This window comes from Cavia porcellus, unplaced genomic scaffold (assembly GCF_034190915.1).
Source record: "Cavia porcellus strain 051 isolate PalLab524CR breed Dunkin Hartley unplaced genomic scaffold, mCavPor4.1 scaffold_31, whole genome shotgun sequence".
NCBI lineage: Eukaryota > Metazoa > Chordata > Mammalia > Rodentia > Caviidae > Cavia > Cavia porcellus.
The window spans coordinates 14,164,592-14,186,069 of NW_026947514.1; the positions used below are offsets into that span (position 1 = coordinate 14,164,592).

Below are 21,478 nucleotides of genomic sequence, written 5' to 3' on the forward strand. Positions count from 1 at the left end.
CAGGAGGATTGCTATGAGTTCGAGGCCAGCCTGAGCTACACAGAGTTCAAGGACACATAGTGAGACAATGTCTAAAAAGGAAAGGAAAGGAAAGGAAGGAAGGAAGGAAGGAAGGAAGGAAGAAAGAAAGAAAGAAAGAAAGAAAGAAAGAAAGAAAGAAAGACTGTGAGAGGCTTCATATGGAGTTACACGGAGGTAGCATTGGTGGCAGAAGCCAGAGTTACTCTGAATGGCAGTGGAATCAGATCCCCGTGGAGAGCAAAGAGCATCCCAAGAATGAAACCACAGACCTCAACTTTCCACGTCACCCACTTTCTGTGGAGCTTTAGCTAATCTTGTGATGAGATGTCAGCCATGGCACCAGGAAAGCTTTCAAAGAAGCGATGTGGGTGACTCATGGGAGAATGAACTCTTTGCCTGTGGACTTGAAGAAGGCATGGATGCAGATGGCCCTGCAATGAGGGAGCAGATTTCCTCTCAGTCTCCAGGACACAGAGCTGTACAAAGACTCCTGAAAACCTGGGTTTTACCTTTATGCCCACGATACACAGGGAGAATGTTAATCTGACTGGTAGTAGGCTCAGTGTGTTTTCATCGTGGCTGGCTGCTCTGCCTGTGTTTACAGAATTGGCATAGGTTGATCTGTATCTTGATCTAATTCTTTGTCATTTAGCTTTTGGAAACTAGTTCCGGTGTGGTAGTCTCTGATGTTTCTAAACTGGTAGACAGCACTCACCTAATTCTGAATGCAAAGAACAAGAGAAATTATTCAAACATGGTTTCTAGTTGCACATGTGTGCTTTAGAAGCATTTATTTGAAGTGAAACCATCAACTATACTTCATCCCTATAGTCATGTGATACTTAAAAAAAGTTTACGTGGTGAACTGGCAGTGTATGCATATGTGTCATGGGGTGATTAGCTTTAAGATTAGCAAAGAGTGGATTGTTCTGTGAGTTGCCAAAAGGACACCATCACAGCTGCTTGTTTGTTCAGAAGATTTGGCCCCTCGAGTTATCAGCTTTGTGAACTTTTCTAAAAGCTATTGTATGTGTATACATAAATCTGTCCATCTACTATTGTCTACTTATCTGGTGGCACCTAGGGCCTAGCTACTCGGCAAGCACTGTATGACTGAGCTCGACCCCAGTCTCCAAATCTGTGTGTTTTAAGACTTAAAGAAAAGCACAGTATTTGTATATGACCTATGCCACAGATACATTGATATTTTGTAGGCATGCTTGTCCATTTAGTGAGTGATGGCTTTTCTCTGTGAGCATCAGAGCAAACTGAGCAAAGGGAAAGGGTGTCTGTGGTTAGTGACCTGTTTGAAGAACACTATGCAAAACCCCAACCAAACACTGAAATCTGCGACGATGAAGCCTTACAAGTAGATCACCAGCAACAGGCTACAGTCTGTAATCTTGAGAGGTGGACCTTGGACCACATCAACAGATAGGAGACTGCAGTGGAGAAAAAGGTGAGCTCTGCAGGCCAAAGACGGATGGGGTACATATTAGTCAGCTTGTTATGACCATAACAAAGTACCCAAGGTGGGCTGCTCATGAAGAAAAGATCTGTCTTTAGCTTACGACGTTGGAGACTGAAAGTTCAAACAGCATGGTGAAGCCTCTGACAGTGTTAACCTCCTTTCTCTGAGTCATATCATGACAGGCAGCATGGGAAAGCAACTGATTATATCTGGGTGGGGTCAGGTTCAGGCTTTCATAAAGACCCCTTCTCAAGGACTCCCAGGGGTAGCTAGAGATTAACCACAGTCTGACTTAAAGATCTTCCACTATTCCACATCATAAAGGGCCTATCAACTCCCAGCTCCCCGTATGGGGCCAAAGTGACCAACACATGGACCCTTGGAGGACAAAACCACATCCAAGCCATCCCACTGTTCCAAGCACCACTATGGTGACATAACGTCTTTGAACCTCAGTCCCATAAGGATGACAGCACCTACTTGGATTGGTAGCAGAGGATGAAATAAATAATGCAGGTAGAGCTCTTGGCATGATGCCTGGCGGGTAGGAAACACTGGAGAGCTTTTGTTGTGGGTGTTTTATAATTCCTTGGATCGCCTACTTGGGTACTTGCTGTTCATTGTGTTGACTGCTGTTGTTCAGGTGCCTTGAATGTCCTCAGGCAAAACTGACATCACCTTGGGTCCCCCCAGGGAAATCAGCAGCGGCAGCGTGGTATGAAGACAGCCTTAGCCATGCCAAGGTTTCTCACCAATCAAGGGAGAGGTGAACTCTGCCTGTGAGACGCAGTGCCAGGAAGGAGGAAGGATGCGTGGCCTCCCTTCAAAGCAGGATTTTGGCCACCGCCTTCCACAGAGCCATAGCAGGAATTCAGAGCTAGGGGCTGCTGCTGAAGACTTTTGCATTTCTATTGCTAAAACTAGGTTTTTACATCACTCGTTTGATGAAAACAAAACAAAAACAACACAAAACAAAACACCACCGTGTGTCCATGGGGACAAAGAAATTTTGCTCAATTTCTCTGTGAATTAAATGTGCTAAAAAAAAATTAGTCTATTAAAACTCAAACATATCCAAAACAACTGCAAGAAAAGAGAGGCTTCTTACAAGATTCAGAAATATGGGTAAAAAAAAAATTAATGTTAAATACGTGGAGGCCAACCAGATTGCGGTCGGCAGGTGGCAAAGTACTTTGCTATAAATATTTCAGGACTGTTCTTTCTCTACTTAAAAAAAAATTCGCTTGCATCTCGGACAACAGAAATGGCTGGACAAGCCATTAGTTCTTGTGCAAGAAACTGAAAACACAAACAAAAACAAACAAAAAACATGGAAGATTTTCCTTAGGAACAGTTTGGCAAGCGCGCAAGCTGGAGTTAAGCCGTGGGTCTTAATTTGCGTGCGGGGCAGTATTCCTCTTGCCTTTGAGAAGCTTTCAGGCCTTGATACCATTCATCCCCCCCGCCCCTGTCATCTTGAGGTGTAGGCAGGGCACAATTCAGCTTCAAATTTTTCTGCTTTCACTTTTGATTGGTTCAAGCTTCCATCTGCTGCTATTTGACCATGAGTATTTTCTGTGGCTTTTCTGTGGCTCTTTTTCAAAGTATTCAAAGCAGTTTAAAAATACATAATGTTCAGCCATCTGACTAGCAGCTAATGTAAGTACTTATTTGGGGACTTTTTTTTTTAAAGTCTATGAAACAGATTTGAAACTTATAACTTTTACGATGTCTTGAAAATACAGTCGTAAGCGAGAGAGGGGAAAAAAATAAAAAGGTTTGAAATATGGGAAGATTCAGCCACACTCATAATACTTTTAGTAGCAACAGTAGTAGCAAAGAGCCCAGATTATAAAAACAGAAGAGCTGAAGTTCTTTATTTAATATTAAACAGGAAACTGAAAGTAATCTGCAGCAATGTGGTGAGTTTTCAACAAACCTGCTGCTCTGTTTGTGCCGAAAAAAGCTTACACGAGACATTTCTTCTTTTATTCACCTAAGATTGTGTGTTTAATGAAAATCTTAGCTGAAACATGACCATTAGTAGCAGGTTCTATATGGGAAAGTTTTGAAGCAACTTGTTACCACTAAATCCAAAGGAAATTTGGAAGCAAATTGAAAATCCTCTCAAAGAGCAGAAAATGCTTTGCACTGTTGTTTTGTCTTTGTATATGGCTGTCACTCATCCAACATGTGCATATGAATATTCTTTCTGAAGACCTGGGCTTCATTTTAAGGTCAGCCTTCAATTTCTAGAGAATATAATTTGCTGCTATATTTAGGGCATCATGATTGCTCGTAATAACTAATGGAAAAAAACTCAACGGAGAAATAAACGTGTAACAGCTGTGTCTGCTTAAACTTGATTAAAGGCAGTAAAAAAAAAGTAAACAGAAGAATAATGTGACAATAGATGAAGGGGAGACAAGTATCCTTCGTATTGTGAGAAGTTTTAACAGACATAACTTACTGCACTTCGGAAGGCCAGCGGTGCCTGTGTTTAAAGTTTACTTTTCTGTTTGTCTTGAGTGGGATCAGTGTTGTAGTGAATAATTTATAGCCAGCATGAATGAGCTCAGTAGTCACCTTTTCAGACTTTAAATGAGTTTTGTGGTTGTCATTACTTGAGCCTTCTGTTCAGCCGTGGAGCAAAATGACAGTTTGGCAGTTGGCTGCCTTGTTGTGGGGGCCGCCTGTTCCCCTTCAGATCTGTGTTGGTTTTTGTATTTCATTGAAACCCTCCCTTTCTTCTCCTGTGCGGGTCCTGGAACTCTCACATTTCAGATGCCTTTTGCACCCCATGCTTAAATGAGAAGTTTCAGGGGGATTTAAAAAAAAATCTTTTGGTGGTGTTTGCCAGAGAGAATAAAGTGGCTGTAATGAGCTTTTTTCCCCCCAGCAACTACTGTGTATTTTTTATTCCCTTTGTGCTTGGTTTGATATTCAAGTTATTCAAAAGCAAAAAGCAAGCTGGGGAGTTGTCACACAGCAGCTGAGCCAGGCTCTCCTGTGGGATAGGCGTTTGAGGCAGAGGATATCACTAGAGTTTGGAGGAAGAAGGGTGTTTGGAGGAGGTCACGTTATCTCAATTCTGCACATCAAGCTCAAGTGGATGAAGAAACCATAGCAAGAATTCTAGGCCAGATTTCCAAGGCAAGAGGAAACCGCATTGTTTTTACAATAGAATCAACAAGATGATTGTTTGTTTTGTTTTTGTTTACTGAGACAGGGTCTCAGAACTCACCGTGTAAGCCCAAACTGGCCTTGAACTTGTGGTGATCCTCCTGTATCAGACTGTCCAGTGCAGGGGTTACAGGTATCCACCACCACACTTGTCAAGACCTTTCAAGGTCTGGGGCAAAGTAGAGGCCCACACTCACTGGAGATGGCCACCACATCCCATCTCTACATTGCTCAGCACAAATCACTGTATAAAAGTGACCCACTATAGCTGCCCCTTGGAAACCCGCCTGGGAGGCGAGCATGTGCCAGTAGTAGGTGGGATTTCTTTGGAACAGATGTCCAGAGGTCTATCCCCTTTTGAACTACCTGAGACAGCCTCTGGAAAGCTCTGATCTTTACTCCTTGGGTCTGGACTTCATGTGGGATGCTAATCTTGGTCCTCGGGTAACCTCTGCTAGCACTGTGGGTGCATAGGTGCTTCTCTGGGGTGTCTCTGCCAAGTCCCTGCACCCATGCTCTGCCTTCCTGCTGACATTTGCTATGAGCAACAGGCATCGGTGGCTGCTGTACCAACGTGGGCAGCACCCCCTTCAGGGACCCATATTGTCAGACAGCTGGCTCGGCACTGCGTGATGCTTGCAGGAAAAATGCTCAGGCTTCCTCTTTGGAAAAAATGCCAACTTAAAAAGGATGCTTGTTTGTTTGGAGGCCAGATCTTTGAAACTAGTCAGAGTCACGTTTTGGGTACAGAGAAATGAGGTGCTGTTGGATGCACCCACAGACAGTATCCATTTAGCTATTTCTTTTCCAGTCCTCGCCTTTAGGAGAATGAACACTCATGTGCAATCATGCCTCATGGTTTATGGATATGTTTGGCTCATACCTGAGCTGCAATATTAAAGGCACACTGTGGTCTGGAGAAGTAGCTCTGTCTAGCATGTATGAAGCTTTGAGTTCAATCCTCAGCACCACAGAAAAGAAAGAAAAGCAGAAGAGATCCTATTTTGGGAAACAGTAGGGATTTCAACACAGAAAGTGTCAGTGAACTTTGCCACCCGACAGAGAAGGAACCTTAGGTTTGGTTTTTGTAATAGGTTGAGTAAGTTGCTAATCTTCAGAAAGGAATTTTGTACCTTGGGGGAAGTATGTAATAATAGTTTAATCTGTAGCCAGTTTCCTAGAGTTTGCATTCACTTTAGAGCTTTGGTTGCTTTTTAAAAGTCCATCCTGAAAAAAACTTATCACCTTCCATATCTTTCCGAAAGAGTAAAGTAAGAGCAGTTACTTGTTGGCACAGGTGAACTTGCGGGGACTCAGTCTCTGAAACCCAGAGACTGAGGTGTGAGCTCACAGAGAGAGGAAAACAATAAAAACACCTACAAATGTCACAGGAAGAAAGGGGTGAGCGGCCACTTCTGAGTGATCTACCGACTTGGTAAATTCCTGCTTGAGAGAGTGTTACAGAGGAGCCTATGTTGGGAAGAAGAAATGATAATATTTTTGACAGTGATGCAACAGGCCATGAGCGGAAGAGAAACATAAGGGAGGGTCCCTGCCTCTCAAAGCACCTACAGACTATTTGACATTTGGTGTCCAGTTGATTTATTTTTCATGACAAAGATATACCATATTGGGCTGGGGATTTAGCTCAGCAGCATAAGCACCTGCCTTGTAAGTGTGTGGTCATGAGTTCGATCCCCGGTACCAAAAAAAAAAAAAAAAAAGATATACCATATTGTATTGATTATGACATAAAAGCAGAACTTTTGTGTGTGTGTGTGTGTGTGTGTGTGTGTGTGTTTTTCCTTTTTATCGGTACCAGGGATCGAACTCACGACTGCCTGCTTCCAAGGCAGGTGCTTATGCCACTGAGCTAAACCTCCAGCCCCCAAAAGCAGAACTTTACTTTAGGAGGTCTTATTTATTTATTTTGTAGAACTGGTAATGAAATCTGTGGTCTTTGCATTGAACTACATCGCTAACTCCCCCCCCCCCCTTTTTTTTGACAGGGGCTTGCTAAATTGCCCAGGCTGGGCTTGAATTTGTAGTCCTCCTGCCTCAGCCTCCCAGAGTGCTGGGATTACAGGTGTGTCCCAACATCCCAATTTACATTCTTCCTCCTTTATAGCCTACAGATCATTTTTCCTTGTTTGAGCCTTGCTCCCCATCTCGCATGCCTTTTAATTTTTCTGAATAAATCTAAATTATCTCTTGGTTTCTCCCCAGAACCTGGCTCTAACGTGGCTCTGTAGGTTCCCAGATCCATCACTTATTCATTGTGTGACTATGCACTGGTGGCCAAACCCCTCTGGGCCTCAGGTTCCTCATTTATAAATGATGTATTAATAATACGTCCCTCACCTGATTAATGTGAGGCTAAAATGAATATTTATTTGCAAAGTCTTAGAATGCCGATGGTACTGGCTCTGTGCTGCATAGTACTTGCATACAGTCATCCCTTGTTATTGGCACATTCCCCATTCGCTTTGCTTTGCTTTTTGTCTTTTTGAGACAGTCTCACTGTGCTGCCCAGTTTGGACCTGAACTCACTTCATAGCCCAGGCTGGCCTCCAACTTGCAGTGATCCTCTTGCCTCAGCCTCCCCAGTACTAGGGTTATAGGCACGTGCCATCACGCCCAGTGGATTCTCCATTTGTGAATTTGCCCTCTCACCAAAATTTAAAATAAAACCAAGGGCACATTCATGTTCATTCATAAACATGCAGAGCAGCAAAATGTTTAGGCCACCCAGTATGCACATTCCCAGGTAATGCTGAGTGAGGTGACACTGTGTTTCAACTTTTTTTTTTCTTTGGACTGGGAATTGAACTCAGGACATTGTACTTGTCAGGAAGACGCTTACGCCACTGAGCTATATCCCTGGCGACACTTTGCGTCCTGTCACTTTTTTTTTTTTTTTTTTTTTGTCTTTTCTGAGACAGGGCCTCACTGCGTAGTTCAGGCTGGCCTTGAACTCACTTTGTAGCCCAGGCCGGCTGCCTTAGCCTCCTGAGTGTTAGGAGTACAGGCGTGTGCCACCTTTTTTCTGCTTTTGTACTGTGAACAAGCATACCTTTTGGTGGTCTATGTAGTACCACATCTTTTGCATTTTTGTTGATTTTGCTATTTAAAATGGCACCCAGGTGGGGATGAAGTGCTGTCTAGTGTTTAGAAGTAAAAGATGGTTTTGAGAGACAAAGACATATGTTGGAAAAGCTTTTTGCAGGCATGAGTCATAGAGCTGTTAGCAGTGAGCTCAGTGTTAATGAATCAAAATTGTATCTATCTATCTATCTATCTATCTTTGTTGGGCTTAAGCTTGTGGTTCTCCTGCCTCAGTCTCCCAGAGTGCTGGTATTACAAGTATACACCATCACACTCAGATCTGTAGAATTTCTTGTAATTGAAACACAGTTAGGTAGCATTATATATTGATCAGCTGATGAAAATATTGTGACCAGGGGTTTATGGGAAACCTAACTCTGGATTTCTCCTAGGAGCATACATAGAGCCTATAAGAATGTGAAAATGATTTACAAATGGAAAACTTGGTTCAGGACCACTGGAAAATGCAAATGTAAGGGACAAAGGGAACAGGGCTGCTGTGGCCTATATAATGTAGTAATATACCTCGAGCCAGTTATTCTTGTCATTTTCAAGTTTTCATGTTTATAAACAGTATCCCCCAAATGCACTGTCACACTTTTCAGTTCATTTATTCAGTGTGTCTGTATTGTCTTCCATGCTTGTCAGGCACTAGCATAAATGCTAGGTGAATGAAACTAAATAAAATAAGCACAAATCCTGCTTTCCTGGTGCTGTGGCCACATGGGGTAGGCACTGGCCACGGAGGCCAACTGTCCTGTTATGGTATCTGGTCTAGGATCAATTCCTAGAAGCTGGAAATTTAGGATCGATGGCTAGACTCATTTAAGTTTCAATTCATTTTGTATAGTTGTACCTAGCCAGCTTCCCACCAACAACTGCACCCACGGTGGCATGGTCGTTCCATACATCTGGGCCAGTCTGATAGGTGAAATGAAATATCACAATTGCTTTGATTTTGCATTTTCTTTTATTTTTACTGAGGTTAAGAATCTTTTCCTGGGGCTATTCTTGTTTTTATGACTCTTTTTAGGAACTTGCTTCTCTCTTTATGTCTTAGTTGCATTTCTCATTGCTAAGACAACACACCTGACATCCAAAGTTAAAAGAAGAAAGGTTTATTTAGCCCACAGTTCGTAGAGGTTTCAGTCCACAATCATCTGCCTCTGAGGCAGGGTGGCACACAGACAGGCATTGCAGAGGAGAACAGCTCATGGTGGGCAGAGGGCAGCGAAGCAGCCAGGGAACTGCAACTCTTCTGGCAGCTCTGCAGGCTGCTCAGGCCTGTTGGCACTCACACCCTTCATCCAGAGTGCCTTTGAGCCTGGCATTGCACCTTGAGTAGATTTCAGCATCACACACTCTAGACCCAGCTAACTCTGGAAAATCACTGCCTAGGATTGCATGAGACTATGTGTGGGACATGTAGACACAAGCAATAATACCTTATTAGAGTCACAATATTTTTTCTCATAGAGTTGTAAAAGTCATAAATTTTCTTTCTTTCTTTCCTCCTCTTCTTCCTCTTCCTCTTCCTCTTCTTCTTCTTGTTCCTTTTCTTAGCAGTCCTAGGAATTGAATCTAGGGCCTTTGCATTGAGCTATATATCCAGGCCCTTTTATTATTATTATTATTTTAAATTTTGAGATAGAGACTCACTGAGTCCTTAAATTTCCTAGGCGGGGCTACAATTTACAATCTTTCTGCCTCCAAAGCACTGGGATTCTAGGCATACTCAGTTAACCCATTTTTATATGTAGAAAACATTTACATATTTTTTGTACTTTACTTTAATTTCTGTCCCAATACATACAAATTATAAACTGCTTTGCAAATATGTCAGTATTTTCCTTCTGATTTATTTACTTAACCCAAACAGTGCAAGAAAAACAAAACAAAACAAAAAGCACTACGAACCAGAGTACCATTACACATTCCTTACAAAATGTACTTAATTTAATCTTCATCACAACTCTGCGAAATGCTGCTAAGGATTGGATGTGGCAGAGGGAGTGGCAGAAGGCAAGAGGCAGGGCCTAGCGGAGGTCTTAGGCCATCGAGGGTGAGTCTGGAAGGTAAAGTGGGCCTGGTCCCTTTCCGCTTTCTCTTATGCTTCCTGGCCATGAGGTGATCGATTTTGTTCTGCCACAGGCTCCCATGGTGATGCCACAGGTCCAGAGTATCAGAGTACAATGATCATGGATTGAGACCTCCATAACTGTGGGCCAAAAATAAATCTTTTCTCTTCATAAGTTAATCATCTTGGGGCATTTCGTTACAGTGATGAAAAGCTGACCAGCAAAGGTAAATATTGCTATAGTCCTCTCCTCATTTCCCCTTCCTTCCTATCTCCTTTCCGTTCTTTCTTAATTTAATTTAATTTGATTTGATTTGACTTTAGAGACAGCGTGTCACTAATGTAGACCCCAGCAGGGTTTCACTAATGCCTCCAATCAGTGGTCCTCATGCCCCAGCTCCCTAGTGCTGAGATTGCAGGTGGGCACATCTGGCCTCCCCTCCTTTTTTAAGGAAACTAGATAGAAAAAGAATGAAGTACCTTGACAAAGGTTATAAAAGTAGTAAGTAATAAAGTCCGAGTATGACCGTAGTGTGTGTCTAGCTACTATGCTAAACCACGTCTGGTCTCAGCATTAGGCTTGGTGTGTTTATTCCTGGTGCTTTGCAATACTCACCAACTCTCCTGTTTCTTCCTATCCTCCATGCCTCATCTTTCATTTTTCCTGGGTCCTTATAAGACTCTTTTATTTAGTTCTTGGCATAGAGTTGCTAGATGCTTAGTAAATACTTGTTGAGTTAATACATTCACTAAATCTGAATTCTAGATCATCAGCTCACACTTGTGTTTGGGCCCAAAGAGGAGTGGACAGGTTTTATATTTCTATTTTGCCTCTTGAAGGAGACCTCACAAACTCAGATTTGGCTGGGACACCTGAACTAATGAACTTCACTCCGCCACAGTCCAGCTCTATTTGCTCTGTCCCTACACTTCTTCATTCTCAGGGGAACCTCCTGCCTCCGTTCTTTACCGGAGCAATTCTTTTTATTTTTCTTTTAGTACTGGGAATCCAACTCATGACCTTGCACTTGCCAGGCAGGCACCAGCCATGGACTCAAATTCTTGGTGATCCTCTTGTCTCAGCCTCCTGAGAGCTGGGTTTACAGGGGTGCTCCATCATGCTGAGCACTGAAGCAATTCTAAGAAGCCTTGCCTTGGGCTCCACCCTTCAGAATTAGTCATGTAAACACCAAGAATATGCAAAAAGTAATCCCCAGAGAGGATGCCAAGAAAGCCCAAATGTTGACCACTTCCAGATCACTAAGAGGTTCGAGATCTTGCAACTGAGGATCTCTCTCTCTCTTCCACAAAAGGGAACTTGAAAGCTTTTTTAACCCTGAAGAATACTGTTAAGACTCTTAGGTTAACTCAAAGAAACTCCTAGTCAACCCACAATTAAGAAGTGATCTTTGGGCTGGGGATTTAGTGCCACAGTGTAAGCGCCTGCCTGGCACATGCCAGTTCATGAGTTAGATCCCAGTACCAAGAGAAAAACAAAAAGAAGTGATCTTTGACTATCATCTTTCCTCTCATCCCATATCTTGTCATTTGACAAGTCCTCTTGGTTCTTCTCTTGAAGACTCAAAGTTCAGTTTTCCAATCTTGCAGGTTCTTTTTGAATGAGTGGCTCTGAGTGTGGTTCTCAGGTAGCGGTAGCAACACTTGAGAGCTTTTTGGAGGAGCAAATTCTCAGGCCCCGGCCTAGAACTCCCAAACCTGAAATTCTAGAGGTGAGAGCCCACTAACTCCATTCAAGCCAAGCTTCTAGGTGATTTCTGATGCACAACATCAGGAGCAATGAGGCACTCTGCTCTGACAGCCCTCTTGCCATTAGGATGTTGTAAGTATATTAAATGTTCACTGCAGAAAATTTGGAAAATATAAAGAAGTGTGGAAGGAGCAGGCAAAAAAAATGAAAACGAAATGAACTCCTATAACTAACACTCAGAGGAAACCACTTATTTAGCATTTTCTGTATATTTTCCCCCTTCCTCGGGGCTGGAGATTGAACCCAGGGACTCACACATGCTAGGCAAGCACTTTGCCTCTGAACTACACCTCCGTCCTCTCCTAGTTTTTAAAAATACAATTTAAATAAAGTCTCCATTCTCTTTGTTTTTGTTGTTGGGTTATCAAACCCAGGGCCTTCATTCCCTTTTGGTGGATAAACGTAATAATTTCTGAGTTGTTTGGCCACGTTTTGCTCTTCCATTTTCCTTCTTTCCTCTCCCTAAACTCATCTCAGATCTACTATCTTTCACCTTTTGAATCCTAAAGAGAACAACTTCTGGGCTCAGAAACATCCAGTGAGCTACCCGCTGTGCAAACTTAGTGCACAGGAACTGTTCCCAGGAGCCTTTCGGGGGTTTGGGGATATGCTGCTTGCACTCTTAGCACTAATATGTGTGCTCCATGGTGACAAAGACTTTGTAACTTGATCTGTACATGGCTGTACACTCCTGTAGGAGGCTGAGGCAGAAGGATCCCAAGTTTGAGTCCAGCCTAGGCAACTTGGTAAGACTGTCTTAGAAAGAAAATTTTAGAAGGGACTGGGGATATTGTTCTGTGTGAAGTTCCTAGGTTCAATCTCTAGTGCTGGCAAAATACACACAACTCCTCCCCCCACAAAATAACATCAACAAATAAAACAATGAATACAAAACAAAACACCTTGTATTTCTGGCATCGAACACAAGGCCAGGTACTTGCTAGGAACTAAGGAAATAAATATTTGTTCAGAGGATGACCATATCTTCTAACACACTTATCACATTTGATACATATATTATTTGTGCCTTTCATCTCTCCTACCTAGAACAGCATCTCTTCTACCTGGAACAGCATTCTGTAAGCAGAATCATCCCATGGTACCTTTTCAAAGGGGGCAGGCCTGAGCCCATCCTTGAGTTGGCCTCATGAGGTGTGGCTTCCTGGTTGGTTTTGTTGGGCAGCTCTAGTTGAGAAGTTCAAGTCTAGCACATCACTTCCCCATTTCCCCAGGTCATACACTAAGCTGTCTTATTAGCTATCATTCTTCCAAAGCATCTCTATCCACTATGACCTTGTCTCAGCTCTTTGGAGGCAGCAGACAGAAGGCATCACCTGACTCAGCCTGGGCCAATCAGGGCACTTCCCTGAGACTGAACTATACAGTAGAAGCCAAGACCATGTGCAGGTGGTGGGTGCTACACGTCAGAATACTTTAAGACTTGGCACTAGCAGCATATGTGGTTATAAACAGACAGGAAAGCCACCCGTGGGGAGGGAAGGGGAGCAGATATACAGAAGGCAATAGAGGAAATGTAGGGTCTCAGAGGGAAAAATATGGAGGGAAAAATTACCTGATGACTGAGGTCCACAGAGCCTGGTGGTACTCATGTCTTCTGTGCTGGAGCCTGCTTGAAGGATCCCGACCGGAAGCCCACCTTTCCGGACCTCTGTGATTCTCTTGTTTTGAAAGTCTTTTGGGCCTCCCCATCTGCAGTGAGCACTCACTGCTAATCCATCCAGTTGTCACTGTCTGGTGGAGAACCACCAGCTTTACACTCAGTGAAGCGTCATGGATGAGAAACTGAGGCCCCACACTGTCTGGAGCTGACTGCACTGAGAATCACATCTTCTGGCTCCCAGATATTCTGTATTCTCCAGTCCAGGCCCAAATGGAGTTGCAGAATGGTTCCATCAAATCCTCAGGCAGGATACAGGTATTTTCTAAAAGGAGCTCCAGGGCACTTCTAGGAGTCTACTGTCAAATGTAAAACCATAGTTTAAGTGATTTGATTTGTTTATGTGAGACTTCTTGGAGTCTGGGACACAAGGATACCACTGAAAATTCTAGGAGAGAATTGAGAATGGGCGTGTTCCTACATCAATGTGGCCCCTGCATCCTTTTACCAGGGAGCATGTCCCAGAGTCAGGACAAGGTGGAAGAACCCACACTACGTCCTCTTTGGTTTCCACTGCAAATCAGGACCCCCAGTTCAGTCAGGCAGGCAGGCAGACACCTGCGCCTTGCATAGCAGATAGGGTCAGCCCCTACATTCTCTTATACCTGTTGCCACACCTGTAATGGAAGAGGGAAATTTAAAAACATCTGCCAAGGCCACAAACCAAAAACTGGCAGAAAGAAAGAAAAGCAAGCTAATTAAAGGCAGCTTACCTCATGCACCATACCTGCTGCTTATGGCTTCTCAAGGCCCAAGCTTGCTAGGTTTGTAGTTTTTGCTCACTTGGGATGACTGATTTAGACCTTGGACGCTTGCAGATTTTTAAGAATGACATGTTCCTGCTAGGCTGGGTGGTACCTGCCTATAGTACCAGCATTCCAGGAGGCTGAGGCAGGAGGATCCCAAATTTGAGGACAGCCTGGGAAACAGTGATTTAGAGACTGTCACAAAATCTTGAAAAAAGGGCTGAGAATGTAGCTCAGTACAAAAGGCCTTGCTTTTATCTTCAGTGTAAAATCAACAAACAAACAAATGAAAGAAAGAAAGAAATAGGGAAAAAATGACATTTTCTAACTGGTATGATGATACACACCTATAATCCTAGCACTCTGGGAGTCTGAGGAAGGAGGATCACAAATTCCTGCCCAGTCTTGCCAATTTGGTGATTTAGCAAGACCCTGTCTCAAAATGAAAAATAAAAAACAAAGGGTTAGGGATATAGCTCAATGCAATGGTTCAATCTCCAGTACCAGAAAAGAAAAAAAGAAAAACAAGAATGAAGCTGGGTTTGACGGCGTACCCCTCCTATCCCAGCAATCAGGATGCTGAGGCAGGAGGATTATCATGAATCAAAGGTCAGCCAGGGCTACACAATGAGTTCAAGGCCAGCCTAGACTACACCGAGAGACCCTATCTTAAAAAAAAAAAAAAAGTGACATATTTTGTGTACAATATTGCGTGCACAGGTATTTTGGGCTTCCATAACTCAGAAGCTTTGGGGTGAAGATAATCTGCCATCAGTACTTAATGCAGAGATTTGTCCCTATGGTGTGAGGTTGGGGGAATGGGGCAGGGTAGGAGCTGGTGATGGAGGCCAACAACTTATTCCCCTCAATCAAGTTCAGGAAGGGGCTTGGAGGAAAATCTATTTGGCAAGGGGGTTAGACCAAGTTTCCTAATTTCAGTTCAGCTTTGGTTTCCCACTGGAGATTAAGCTGTTGAAGAGGAGGTGCTGATGGAGGGCTGGGCTGAACTAGCCTGAGTACGGGAGACCGAGTTTATCTTATTCTGACTTTGGTTACCAATTTTGACTCTCAGAATCTCTGGGGTGAGATTTCGAAAATGATCTAATTTGTCTCTGCCACTTGATACCTTTTACTTCCCTTTATTTTTTTCTTCTAACACTGGAGATTGAACCCAGGGTTTTCACACTGAGCTACATCCCCAGACTCTTTATATTATTTATCTTGCGATGAGATTAGCTAAAGTGCCAAATTATCCAGACTGGGCTCAAACCTGCAATCCTCTTGCCTCAGGCTCCTAGAATGCTAGGATTACAGGCGAGCAACCCAATGGCTGGGTGGCTTCACTTTTGCTGCTCGGCTCAGCATGGGTCACATCATGTGCTCTGTAGTAAAGGGGGCGGGGCTTCTGACCTCACACCACCCCTGGGTTCCCCCTGGAAGAGTCCCTCCTGAGTGCTGGGACGTAGTGAGGTGTGGGTGAGTCTGAGAGGTGCTGGTTTCTGAAGCTTTGTGAAGGGTCTGACTCTCAAGAGTATTGGGGTTTCCTTACTTTTGAACCAGAAAACTTATCAGGCGGCGTTTCCCTCCACTCTGTGGCTCTGTTCAAGGAACTGCACACTGGAGTCCTGGCCTGCGGCTCACCATGAGTGTGTTCGAGCTCAGGTGGGCTCAGCCAGTGGGGTGGGGGCACAGCGCCCCGCTTCTCCTCCGTGGAGGAACCTACCACCGATTCAGTCCCGGGAGTGGTGCACAGCCGTCTTTTTATTTCTGTCACCACCAGAGTGTCCTGGTGGACTCTGTGCTTTCATCCTCTGCGAGGAGGCAGCCGGTTGGTGTGGCCATAACTGGGTGGTCGTTCTCTGGAGGAGCCTGCAGACTTGGAGAAGTGGCTGCCACGTTTGCTGGGTGGCTCGCAAATCGTCAGCCTGGCTCCTCGGAGCTCAGATGGGAAGGAGCTAAGACTCGTCCTCACTGCAGGCCCGGAAGCCGTTTGGAGCGTTGGGCACCACCCCCTGGAGAGGCCCCTGCGGCGTGGCCTTCAGGGCCTCCTCCTCTGTAATGGCCACCCTCTCTTGTCCCTCCGTCGGCTGTCGCTCGGCCACCTGGCCTGGAGGCGGCAGTGCCTTTCCTCGGGCGAGAGGCGGGCGCTGGAGGAGGGCGCGGAGGGCTCGGGAGTGCTGCCAGGACGCTGTAGTTGGGGAGAAGCGGGATCTCCTATTTTCACCCTCACCAGCCTCGCTCGCCTCCTAATTCTTTTTATTTTTACTTTCAAGCCATGTAAGGCGTGCAGACAGGATAGGAGATTTCTAGCGACTCGCTGCCAGCAGCGCAGCGCTGGCTCGCTGGAGCAGCCAGAGCCCGAGGAGGGAACCGGCCACGCGCCGCCCGTCCCACCTGCCTGCTGCCAGCAGTCGCAGGCGACTTGGGTTCCCCGGGCCCACGCCGGCCACCTCGGGCCCGCGGTGCGCAGGGGATGAGCCAGCCTCGGCCTCACCGCACTCCGGGGCGCAGCGGCGCAGGGCCGGGCGGGCGCGGGGCGCGGCCAGGGCAGCCCCGCAGGTCTGCGCCCGGAGCCCCAGGCCGCCGGCGGCCCGGCCCACGTTTTCCCTCTCTCCGGCTCCCTCCGCCCCCTTGCTCCGTCCCTCCCCTCTGCTCTCCTCCCTCCCCGCGCTTCCCCTCCTCCTGCCTGGTCATGTGTCGCCTTTTTTTGTTTGCAGTGGAAACAATTTCTCGCCGCTCGGCGCGCCCCGGCCCGACGCGCCGCGGCGGAGGCGAGCGGGAGGCGGGACGGGGCGGGGAGAGCGGCGGGGCCGGCGGGAGGACGCGCGGCGCGCCCGGCGGACGCCGCAGGTCCCATGCCGCGCCGCGACCCCCGCGCCCCTGCCGCCCGCGCCCGCGGCCGCCCCCCGCCGCCCGCTGCCCCGGGCTCGCCGTGCCGCGCCCGCGCGTCCTGAGCCGGGCCACCGAGCGATGCCCGCTGGGCACCTGCGAAAGTTTGTCGGCTCCGCTGAAGGGCAGCGGCGCCCCCTCGTCCCCGCGCCCCGCTCCGGCCAGGTGAGTGTGCGCCCCGCTCCCGCCGGCGCCCGAGCTGGCTTGGGGACTCGGCTGGGGGCGCGTCCGAGACGGCCCTGGGGAAGAAGACCTCGCCGCTCAGAAAGGCGAGCGATCCCGCGGCGCTGGGGTAAGGGCCGGGGCGGGGGCCGGGCCAGGCGGGCACTCGGAGCCCCCGCGCGGGGAAGTTGCCCGGGCCGAAGAGTTTCCTGCCCCGACGTGCAGGCTGTTTCCCTGTGTGTGCCTCGGTTTCCGAAGAGACTCCCGAGCGGTCCAGAGTTGGTATTGTCTGCAGGGAGCAGGCTCTCCGCCGTTCCGGGTCGGAGAGGGGGTGCCGATCAAGTGGAGACCCTGAGATGAGAAACAGGCTCCTAACAAAGATTCACCCCCCTCCCTCCAAACTGTGCAAGCTTGGCACCAGCTGGAAAGGTCTCCGGAGACCCCCGAGGCCCGACCTCTCCTCGCCCAGTCTCTTTGAAACCTTTCTTGGGCTCCGGATAAGTTGGGGGACGGCGGGCTTTTATTGATTTGTTTTTAAGGCTCGCCGCGGTGCGGCCAATAAAAGGTTTATGACGTCTGACCGGCAGTGAAGGTATGCGAGCTCCCAATTGCCCTGTATACGCGGAGAAAAGCAGTTTCCCCGTTTCCTGGCAACACAGCTGATTGACGTGGGAAGCAACCAATCGCCGCTCCCTTTGGTCCCCTTGAAAAATTTTTGACAAGTACAGTAGACTGGAATGGAGCGCGTGCGTGCTTGCGCGTGCATGGAGGGGGGGGGGTTCCCCGGTCCTCCAAACTCGTAGACTGCCGGGTTCGATTTAAGGAAGATTTCTCAACTTTTAAAAGTTCACGTTGAACATCTGTGGAGAACTGGGCCATAATGTCTTTGTCAGTTATTTGGAAACGTTCTGATACTAGGCAAGAAACTTAAGATTTTCTACTGCATTTTCTCCGGGGGCGGGGGGGGGAGAGAGGAGGTGACGACACACAGCAAGTCATTAAAAACACACACAACGAAGAGGGTGTGTGTATGTAGGGAATGTAACTAATAACAAACGTAAAAGTTGTAAGGAGGTCACTAGTGAATAGCTATTTGCAAATCTGGTGGAGCAACCTATTGGCAGCAGATTAAAAATGTTTTGCTTAACTGCGGGTTCACATGATCCAGAATCTTTGTTTTTTTCTTCTTCGTCTTTCTTCCTGCCTCTAAAATAGGAAGAAAAAGTGGTTTGGGGAATTATGCAGAGTACAATAATGGAAAACTCCTCAGCTGTGGTTTCTGGGAACTGTTTTTTTTTTCTTTTCTTTTCTTTTCTTTCTGCTTTTGCACAACATGGAACTATAGTGATCTGCAGTTGCCCTTACTGTTACTATAAGATACGGAATTTTCTGAGAAGTAGTCAATAGTGAGGGGTGGGGATCAGACACAAGGCAGACAAATGATCCTAGGATACTGCACCCCAAACCTTCTTTTCTTCCCAATGCTATTTTTCTAATATAACCACATTGCTGGCAGTGTTTGCTTAAAACAAAAGAAAACATGGAGAATAGCATGTTAGTTCCTTTGGGAAGCTACTGACAAATAAGCAAATTAAAAAGAAAGAGAGCAGCATGTTGTCATAGCAACAGTGCAATTAAATTACTTTACTGTCAGCCATGATATAATTTTCCTGTTTGGAAGCTCAGGAGACATAAAACTTTCATTTGGAGCTAAAGTTGACTCCAGTAGCTGGGTAGTTCTCTTTTGTGTTCTCCTGTGTGGATATACTGGTAATCAGAACACTTTCTGGTGGGATTTGAGAAAACTTGTAAGACACGAAACTAGCTCTGATTCGTTGATAAAGAAGTTAAAAGTGATAGCAAATTGAGCTGTCATATCCTCAAACCTAGAGATACCATTTTATTTTTCTCTTTAGTGTGTGGCATGAACTACTCCTTATTTGACAGAAAGGGATAGTCTTCTGCACTGCCCTATTTGGGTTGGATTGGGGTGCACTTTGAAATAGGCACGTTGCACAGTTCCGGGGATCAGACTGTGTGTGCCTACCTCGGGGGTGAGGGAAAGTGCTGTAGCTTTTTAGCTCCCTTGGCTAAGTGGTTTGTGCCTCACATCCCACTTTCTGGAATCCCATTCTAAAACTTTTTTGCTAAAGGCGCAGGTACCTGCAAAGTGGTCTTAATGGACATTGAGAGGCTCAGAAAGATCATGTCTCTGTTTTTGGTGTGTTCATTCCTGGTTTTAGGTAGATTGCTTGATCTTATTGGAAGGGGGAAAAATTGAAACCGAGCTCTTTTCTTAAGCCACGGTCATTGTCTTAGTGATACAAGTGGAGAACTGAAGACTTGTCATAACCATTGTGCTTTCTGTCCTACATCTAATGCAGGAGGGTGGAACTTGCTTGGTATCTGCGGATGTCGTGCTATTCATGGACTTGCCACTTCCTTGTTTTTCCTTTGTCATCAGTTATTATTTTACTCCCTGTTCTAGGTCATTGATAAAAGTGGGGGTGGCAGGGTAGAACTGGGTAACAGTTTCTGTTGAATTTGCCTTCTTGTCTTGAAGCAGCCAGTTAATCTCCTGACTTTTTTCTCCCTACTCTTTTGTTGTTGTTACTGAGAACTGATCTTAGAGCCTTCACAGGGAGCTATATCTCAGGCCATTAAGTTACTTTATTTTGTTAATTTGCTGAGTTGCCCTGGCTGATCTTGGACTTCTGATACTCCTGTCTCAGCCTCCCAGAGTACTGGGATTCTGGGCATATAGAGTGCTTGGGTTCATTTTTCATTCCATTTGTTTGTAGTATCTGAAGTTACTAGCTTTATCATTCTGGATGTATTTTCCCAGTAAAATTTAATGGATTTCTTCCTTAGGTTCAAATCCACAGAATTCCTTGTCCTCCTCTTTAGAACTACTAAATATAATTAAAGTAGGAGTTTTGGACCATGACTTTTAGTGAGGGAAACAGTAATTACAGGAACCAAATCAGTGGACCCTATGCCCACAGTTTTATTTCTAAGGACCTTGTGATGGTCTCTGTATGGAACTGCTGAACTTAATCTGAAATACTGGCCTTAGGTTTTATAGGTGTTTTCCACACTTGGGTACCAGGAATTGAACTCAGGACCTTGTGCTTGCCAGGTCCCCAGCCCTGTTTTTTTTTTTTCCTTTTCCCCTAAGGACAGACAAGTATTGCAAAGCCCCAGGAGTTATGTGTTACACTCATTTGGCAGTGTTTATTGTGAAGCCTGAAAGAATTTTGTACATAATATAGTCTTGTACTGTATTGTAGAGCACTGTGGCACCCCGAAATAATTGATTTTCACTTGGTCATGCTGAAAGACTTCATACATCTGAGGAGGAAGCATTTTCAACTTTTGCATTCTTTTTTATGACATTTGCACATTAAAGATGCTATCTGTCGATGTGTTCTCAGTCTTGTGCTAGTTAAGGGACATCAGGTCACTGTGGTGGGCTGATTGTTCTTGCTTCTGTGTCTTTATGCGGTGGGACTGTGAGTTTTTGTGACTCAACGAGAATGATGAGGTGATGTTTCTATGTAGCTGGGATCCACGGAGGAGGCACAGGACAGCAAGAGAATTAGGGTCCAAGCTCCTTTTGTGATTTGAGTCTCCTGAGCTCATTGTTTCTCTGCACTCTTTCCAGGAGCCTTCACGTAAATGGGTCCAGTCATGCCTGCCAGTAAGAAGCCAGAAAGCTCAGGAATTAGTGTGTCCAGTGGACTGAGTCAGTGTTACCCAGGCAGCGCTTTCTCCAAGGCCCTTCAGGAAGACGATGACCTCGACTTTTCCTTGCCTGACATCCGATTAGAAGAGGGGACCATGGAAGATGAGGAGCTGACCAACCTGAACTGGCTGCATGAGAGCAAGAACTTGCTGAAGAGCTTCGGGGAATCGGTCCTCAGGAGTGTCAGCCCCGTCCAGGACCTGGACGACGACACCCCTCCGTCCCCCGCCCACTCTGACATGCCCTACGATGCCAGGCAGAACCCCAACTGCAAGCCCCCCTACTCCTTTAGCTGCCTCATATTTATGGCCATCGAGGACTCTCCAACCAAGCGCCTGCCAGTGAAGGATATCTACAACTGGATCTTGGAACATTTTCCGTATTTTGCGAATGCACCTACTGGGTGGAAAAACTCAGTGAGACATAATTTGTCATTGAATAAGTGTTTTAAGAAAGTGGACAAAGAGAGGAGTCAGGTAAGCCTCATGTCTGGAACTGAAAAAGTTTTTTAATTTTAAATTTTTTGTTAATTAAAATTGAATTTGTATCTACTGCACTGAAGTAGTTCATGGGTTTTTGTAACTGGGTTCATGAATGGTTTTTACTTTATTGAATTCATTTCGATAGCTGTGA

The 21,478-nt window shown here is 45.8% G+C and overlaps 1 protein-coding gene across 6 annotated transcripts in view; it reads left to right on the forward strand.

Moving 5' to 3' along the window:
- Foxn3 (forkhead box N3) overlaps positions 1-21,478 on the forward strand; it is a 381,623-nt gene that overhangs the window by 149,728 nt on the left and 210,417 nt on the right. For 3 of the 6 annotated variants that reach the window (XM_063241446.1, XM_063241450.1, XM_063241451.1), the window contains exons 1-2: positions 16,964-17,103; positions 20,765-21,321. In XM_063241446.1, the coding sequence (XP_063097516.1) occupies positions 20,779-21,321 (543 nt within the window). In that variant the 5' untranslated portion in view covers positions 16,964-17,103; positions 20,765-20,778. Of the gene's footprint in view, positions 1-3,128; positions 3,152-16,963; positions 17,104-20,764; positions 21,322-21,478 lie in introns of those variants that run through there. The other 3 variants (XM_003472469.5, XM_063241447.1, XM_063241448.1) reach the window with 2 other exon arrangements.